Raw genomic sequence first — 8172 nt, 5'->3', positions numbered from 1 at the left:
AAACTATTTTCTGAAGGCTTCTATTATCAAAACATTGACAACAATGGCCAGTTGATTATCTCTTCATTATATATTTTTTGTGTGATTAATCCCACATTAATTTGTAACCTTTTACGAAATACCTTAAGTATAGTTAAAAGCATCCTTGGTGTAGTGTGGTGTAAATGTGTTGTTAAACTGTTGATAATCTTTAATATAAAATATACATACCATCCAGGTGTAACAGACCAAATGAATAATCACAATAAAGTCAGTAAACATTCGTTTATTGAAAAATTCTGTCCAGCATTTTCTTATGTTATCAAAGAAATATGCAAACAGGTTAAAAAACACAATGGAGTTTGACAAAGACAAGAACAGACAAACAGGTCAAGTTCATAAATCAGTGAAAGTAAGAGTAAATAAAGGTTAGTTGTTTGAGTAGAATCATGTATGCACCTAGTCATGAAGGTTAACAGAACTTTAATTCAAACATTCACTTTTCTTGTTTTCTCATCAAGACTTCCTGTATTTGTTTTAAAAAATCCTGATACTCTAGTGTAAATAAGGAATAGGATGTAAAATCAGCAGCTCAAATATGCAATTTCATATTACATGAAAATGATTTAAAAAACCTGATTCTGTTTTTTTTTTATTCTCCATGAACAACTTTACATTAAAGGTACGCTATTTTCAATAAAGTTCCAGGCCCATTATCTGAAATGAACAGAGTCCCTTGGCTCTTCATTCCGAGCCACTTTGTAGAGCACTGAACAGGAAGTGTCCCCTCTGCAGTCCAAAGCAAAGAAAAATCTTGATGCATACACCACAAACCTTTTATTTAAAAAGACGTTTCTCATCACAACACTCTACAATTGTAAAGTTACTCAGGACAACAGGTCGCTCAAGATGCAAGGGAGAGAAACACTTTATCTCCGAATGCTCAAACTTGGCAAGATGCAGAGGAATGATGCATCTGTCTGATGTATCTGCAGAGAAATGAAAACACTATTACTTTCAGTCTGTACTTGGTCCTCCACTTCTCTTACGTATATACTGCCTAGCTGGGCTGCTTGTGATCAAATTGTTTCAGACTTACCTAATCACTGAGGTGTCTACCACTATTAATGTGGTGGCAGATGACACTGTGTGTGTTTCAGAGAGAAAGAGAGTGAAGAAAGAGAGAGCTAGTGATGGGTGTTTGGGTGAGCTATCTTAAACTGTTTTAACAACTAAAGCGTTGGAAACAAAAAGACAAAACACAGACAGTAGTGCGATGCATGTATAGAAAAGAAACATTTTATTCAGTATCTGCAGACAAATGGTTCTGTGAATGACTGTGTGTGTATGGAGGAAAAACTGAGTGAAGAGCATGGAAGTAAATGATGCTTATGTGGCATTGAATACAGGAAAAAATGTACATATAGATGGCAAATTCCATAAAATCACAGTAAGAAAAAACAAAACATACTCTGACAATGACAGCGTAAGAAAAGAAGTCGTAAGCAAGTGTGTGTGAGTTGCATGAGTTGATGTTATTGTGCTCACAGCTGTTCTACTCTAATCCTTTTCCACATAATGCAGGCTGACCAAAACCAGCCTGCCAACAGTATTATTTCACTGTGAGGATAGCCCACCTCTCCTGCACTTTGTACGGGTCTGATCTCTTCAGGACAAACAGAAGAAGTCAATAAACTTGTCTTTCAGGTAAGAGTTAATAGGGTTTGAGCTTTTTAGGACTAATTCTATTGTCCTGTTGAGTGAAAAAGAAAAAGTTGTTTGAATGCTCTGGAAAGCAAATCAGCCACAATTAATTCCCCAACATCCAAAAAACACGTGATTGTGAAACATGGATACTAGACTCTAACATGGAGACTGACAGTTTGAGGACACATTACATAAAGATAGAGAAACTTTTGACGAAAAAACAATGGAAATGTGAAGCGTCATTGTTTTTTTTGTTTTTTTTTTACAAAGCATCAGTGAAATCAGCCCTGAATGTTCATTTGAATAACTGTAAAAACGGCCATCTTTTCAGTTAGCCCTATAGTACAAAAGTCTGTTTTAGTACAAAGGTATTAAGCTCCTACGGTAGAGAGAGGGAGTTAGAAGACAAACAGACTTGAAGTGAATACATGGCAACTCAAAAGGAGAACTCTTTCAATAAAACGATCGGTCAAAAAGTCAGTCAACTTATTTTAAAGGGAGTTTGAGTTGAACAAGAAATGGAAGTTTAAGCGACGACATGCAGTGCAATAAATAGTGAAGATGATTTTTTTGATCACTTCTTACGTCCACATGATTTATGTATCATTAGATGGGGGGGGGGGGGGGGGGGCATTTCATATCTTAATGTTAGTGTGTTAATGCTTTTAATGGGTATAAATAAGCATGCACAAGCCACTCGGCTTTGAATTATTAGCAAAATTAAACTACGTCTGGTTATTCCTACTGTGTTAGATTTATTTGGGTTAGTCATGAATCAATTCAAATTTCTGCTAGTCAAAAAAAAAAACATCCTCTATTGCAAGCATCTATAACAAGCCATTCAAATCATGTTTGCTATTATTTGAAACGTACATGCTTTAAAAAATGAACTTGACGATGTTTGATCACATTCATTTTGTTATCAGTGAGAAATCTATGACAGTAACAGGTGTTCCTGGCTAACATCCCAAATTTAAAAATTGGATTAATGAATAATCAGGTTCATTGTAAAGGTCCATTTGTTTCCAGTGAGACAGAAAAAAATCTGGATTTATTACAGTACGCACATAGCTGACTTATTTTCAAAACTCTCACAGCGCTTCAGCTGCAGGATATCCTTCTAGTCCCACGTTACAGAACATTCAGTTTACTTTCAGCAAAGTGTCCCTTCATCATCATCATCATCATCATCATCAGCATCATGCTGGTGTAAATCCCCGCTCCGCTTTTTCATATTTCAGTGACGCCCGTTCGTATTGATCCAGGATTGCACTATTCTCAAGAAGTCTACATGATGGAGACAATGCGACATAATGTAGAACATAAGCAGACACACACACACAACAGGACAGCAAATTGATCACACATCCAGACAAAGCAACAACGAGTATCACTTGATGTGACTGCTCCATTATAACTGAATGTAATCATTACGCTGCAAACATAAACTAATACTTTATTTCCCTTTGGATCTATCTTTCACCTTTCTCACCTCAAATGTTTTTTAACTTCTTTTTTTTAATTATATGTTATTGAGCTTATTGCAAGGTCATGAGATCAAGTCATATGGAGCAATCACATTCACTTCTACACACGGGCATAAATATGGCTCACAATAAAACCAAACAAAAAAAAAAATCAAATGCTACGAGTGACATAAATCATGCAAACCCACAGAAGAAGTATGTATAAGAGTGTGATCAGTCAAGATTGTTTTAATTACAAAGGTATTAAAATGATTTAACCTCACTTTGCATATTCACACAGCTGCCATTTTGCTCTGACATCAAGCTCAGGTCGGGAATGAGAAAAAAATCAAAATCAACATACGTCTTCCAAAGGAATAAGTAACTGAAATGTTATTGGTCAGTGAAAATCTTTAGGGCCATGTATAGTAGGGGTGGGAATCACCAGAGTCCCCACGATACAATATTATCGCCATACTGGAGACATGATACGATTCTATTGCGATTTTTAACATTTTGCAATATGCTGAGAATTGCGATACAATATATTGCGATTAAGCTTTTTAACTGCATATTATTTCCACTACACTAAGTTGAATCAAGAACTGCTTTGTCAAATAAATACAATTCTCAGTTTATTCATCTCACTTCAGTCTTTTTATTTGTATTCCAGTCTAAGTGAACTTTAACATGAATTCTTAACAATGCAACTTGTTCAAAATGAATTGTGCAACCCCTTAAGCAGTTAAAAAGAATATCTAAAATATCATATGAAAAATATCGATACTTGGCGCCATGATAATATCGCCACACAAAATATTGCGATACTATACTGTATCGATTTTTTACCCCACCTCTAATGTATAGTTTTAATCAACATATTTGTTAGCTAAGTTAGCTATCGACTACCAACGGAATAAAGTAACCAAAGTGCTCAGGTGCAAGCCGATACGCGTTGGTGTATTTTAATGTTTGTAGCCCTATGAACTAAAGGCCTTTTATATTTTATATTTTTCCAACCATCCCGAGTGCCTGGACCTGGATTATTTATACCGATGTTTTTTAGTCTTAAGTTTTCCTCCACTTTTTTGAAGTTTTCCCTTCCAGGAGCACCGGTGGTTTGAGGGATACCAGAAGCGCTCCTGTTCTCCCATTTTGTTTCTTAGGCACTATGTAAGCTGAACGTCAGACAGAGGTAGGGACCTGGGCGTGCTGATCCCCAGCTGATTATCTCTCTGTTGGGGAAGGAACTGAAGGTGGTGATGGAGACAGAGCCTCACCTGAAACCTTTGACCACAGCAGTTAAAAAATTGAGCTAAGCCACTTTAGCATGATTTCAGAGCAAACTAGTTACTGTGTGAATATCATTAAGGTACTTTTGTTAGCCTTTGCAAAAATTCAGATGATATAATTAAATAAAAAAATGAGGCAACATGTCTGTTTTTGTGTGTGAGTGCTTTTTTGTGGAATGAACTTGTCTTCACACAACTAATATTATAAATCACTTGCTGTAGGCCTACAGGGAGAAAGTGCACAGGTTAGACACATTTATTCAACGACAGCTTTAAATAAAGATGATTCAAAAAATTCATGCTAATGAGTAACCACTGAGTGACAGAATGTATGACCTCGAGAGGACATACAGTTTACTCGAGCATCACAAAGACTTCAAACAAACTCAGTCAGAGGGCAAGATGGCTGCAAGCAGGAAAACCATCTTGGTGAAAATGAACAATAATCAAAACGTAAAAAAAAAATCAAATAAAACCTGCGCAAAAAAACCCAACAATAATCACAGAATAGGAAACAAAAAAAGAACTTACACAAAAGTATATACTGACTGGGCAAATGATGACTACACAACATATAGTAATGTTGATTGTTGGATAAGGGTGCTTACCTTGAGATTGTCTCTTAGACCCTAGTTGTGTTGTACTCTGATTCATGTTTGCTCAAAGAGCCAATGAGGCAGAACCTGAAATGTCACGGCTCTTTCGTTTAATATCAAACTCCTTTTGCATAGAAAGATCAGAATGCATAATGTGCTACTACATCACAGGAATCAACTTCATGAGTGCTGTGCTAGTCTCGGGGAGTCTTGCATGCAGAACTTGTAGAAAACAAACAGTAGAGAAGTACACTCTGAAAAGAGCACATACTGTAGACAGTGCATGCAGCAGAATGTTGCACCTATTGTCATCCAAAATAGACCTTCACATTTTGATTTTGTAAACATATAGTTACTTTCAGAGCAGTCAAGGTGCCAATATACAGTAAAATACCGTTTTTTTAAAGACTAAATGCTGCTCATGCCAAAAACTTGTGCTATAAGGAATTATCTGATATATCATTAGTATCAAAGCTAGAAATAGAAATGCTCTTATTAGAATGAATTGCATAAATGTCAGTAAAGTTAATCATCCTTATGAGGCACAGATTCAAGCCCTTGTGCTAATAGTTTAAATACGACTGGTAGCAGTATTCATTTCTAGAAGAGAGGTCTGTATTTGTAGAAAGACCCGATTCAAAGCTACTAATGTAAGTTATAAATCACAGTTTGAGGAAACCTAGCAGTGGGGAGTTTGACATGTTCAAAGGTGAGCATGCAAGATCATAACATAGCCCTTTGTGAAACTTAAAAAGGGTTTCAATGATAAAAAGGGGAGAAAGAACGAGAATCAATGACAAAAAGCTAATAATACTCTTAAAAAAAAGAATGAGAAAAGAAGTGAGAACCGAGCTTAATAAGAGGAAAATAAAAATAAATGTTAAGTTTCCCAGATACATTTCAGACATCCCCACAGTTAACTCTAGTGCTGCTGACACTTCCTCATCAGAAATCAATGGATACTGACCGCTGTACTGCCTTTTCATGGCGTGAAAGCCGGTGGCTGGTGGTGGGAACTTCGTCCAGGTCGTCATCCAGGTCACATCCAGTGTCTGCTGCATCTTGTGAGTAGCTGTGCTTCATGACCAAGATGCTCCTGCGGTTTCCTGTGGTCGGTAGCAAAGGCCGCACCGACATGGGCGGCTGCGGGAGGTCCGTGAGGAGGGTGGCCGCTGCGTTGTCTCGAGCGCTCAAGTTCCCACGGCTTCCTCGTCCGCTGAGCGATAGCTGGGATAGGTGGGCCGAGCCGGGGTTGGAGGAGGAGCCGCAGTGGTGATCGTGGACACAGCGGGAGGAGGCACGGCGGAGGGCGTGATAGTTTTCAAAGTCTTCCGCCAGGTCAACTAAGTCTGCTGAGGTGGCTGCAGCCGCTGTCGCACTCCGTAAAGTACACAGCTCATAGTGAGGCGGCTCAAAGACCTCCTGGAACATAGTGGGGTCAAAGTCCTCACGTCGCAGGATGTACTTTTTTCGCGGCTGCTTGATCTGGACGATGACAGAGACGATGAGGAGTATGAGGACGATGCAACAAGTGACACCAATTATGGTCCCGTTGGTGTTGTTCAGGTTGTCCAGGATGTTTGCTTTCCTCTTCTCTGTAAAGCGACAAAAAGCAGCACATTAGACAGGGAAAGTTTATGAGAAGACTAAATATATCACCAAGAAAGATGTCCTGCAAAACATGTTAGGATACCTATTACAGTGAGAAAACAGAAAACACTTAGATTTTGACAACTTTGCCAAATTGATTGAATTTTCATTAATTGTGCTGCCCTAACAGTTTGTAACATGTAACCAGTTTTGGTGTCCAGTAAGGTAATCAAGGCCAATGCAACAAACTGCTCCCCATCCCCATTGTCTGTAAGAGCATACTTTATTTTGAAAGGATCTAGAACTCTCCATACTCCTTTGGAATAAATAGGGTTAAATGAACCAGTGAAAAACTGAATTCTAAATGATTTTACTGAAACATGACTTAGATCACAGAAGCAAATCTGTTTGGATCGTGGAAAATGAGGTTGAATGAGGTCAATAACACACCTGTAATTAGCTCAATAGATTCCTCCAATGATAACAAAATGTAGATCTTTGAGATTGTTACTGTGAAGGTTGCATTAAACAGATCATCTATCTGCTGTGATGTTGGCTGCAAATGTTTGCATGTCTGGCTAACTAGCTTGCTACCCTCGCTTTTTACCAAACCCAGCACTACTCAGCTAAAGATAAACACATTCACTGTGCTGTATTTCCATTCTGTGTTAACAACTCCAGGTTACAAGGCTACCATTTCAAGGCATAGGCTAACACTGAAGTTCTTTGTTGCTGTATTGGACATTGGGAAGTGGTCCAGGATGTTAAGCTAAACACGGTATCCAAGAGAGCTCTACATTTTCCAGATGCAGCAAATGAAGCAAAGGGCAGGACCGGATTCCAACCCACGGCGGCTGTGACAATAACTACAGCCTCTGTACATGGGGTGAGTGTCACAACCGCTAGGCTATCCAGCGCTGCGGAAAATACTGTTTTAAACTATTACAAACTAGGCATCAGAAACTAAGTCTTGTTTTTTTTATTTCAGCTTTCAGGTTAACGTGATAGCTCAATTTGCTATCTAGCTGATTAAATCAGTTGTTGGTCACCAGGCTGAAATAAAAAGGCTTCTTTTGTCTACCTAAAATCATAAGGCCTGTGCATTTTCAAGAGATAATGTCTCATCTCTAACTGCAACTGTGCAATACTAGAATGCAAAGCTTGACAGATAAGAGGGTTGGGTCTAGCAAAACAACATTAGATTTTCAAAGATAGAAATCTTTTGATAATTGGACCTCATCATGTACAAAAGGAAGGTCAGGACTTGCATGAGCAATCAGAAACATGGACAAAAGAGTCCTATTCGGTCACAGCTGCAGTATATTTATGAAAAGGGAAACTACCATGGAAGCATAGCCTAACAGTGTGTAGAGAGCGACGCTGTGGGGAGACCTGTGACATTTAAATGCTGGATGAACATGTAGCACAACACATGTCACTCCAATGACTACCAATGGGTTACATTCTGAAGTGTAAAAGAGAAAGGGATAAAGCATGACATTCACCACTAATGAGGACAAATGTGGGCACTGCGGTGGTCCT

The 8172-nt window shown here is 38.4% G+C and overlaps 1 protein-coding gene across 7 annotated transcripts in view; it reads right to left on the bottom strand.

Moving 5' to 3' along the window:
- Nucleotides 1–249: 249 nt before the first annotated feature.
- The window catches only part of neto1l (neuropilin (NRP) and tolloid (TLL)-like 1, like), a 71866-nt gene continuing 63943 nt past the window's right edge, over nt 250–8172 (bottom strand). The window contains exons 10-13 of one of the 7 annotated variants that reach the window (XR_010664819.1): nt 6008–6635; nt 5053–5127; nt 1079–1124; nt 250–968 (exon numbers count right to left, since the gene is read on the bottom strand). Coding sequence is in view for 5 of the 7 variants with exons in the window: in XM_065948682.1 (XP_065804754.1) it covers nt 2886–2973; nt 6008–6635 (716 nt within the window). In the remaining 2 variants the exon portion in view is untranslated. Of the gene's footprint in view, nt 2974–5052; nt 5128–6007; nt 6636–8172 lie in introns of all 7 variants that reach the window. The other 6 variants (XR_010664818.1, XM_065948683.1, XM_065948684.1 and 3 more) reach the window with 6 other exon arrangements.

The sequence above is a fragment of the Labrus bergylta genome, chromosome 20, assembly GCF_963930695.1.
Source record: "Labrus bergylta chromosome 20, fLabBer1.1, whole genome shotgun sequence".
Lineage (NCBI taxonomy): Eukaryota > Metazoa > Chordata > Actinopteri > Labriformes > Labridae > Labrus > Labrus bergylta.
This window is presented reverse-complemented; position numbering and strand designations above follow the sequence as displayed.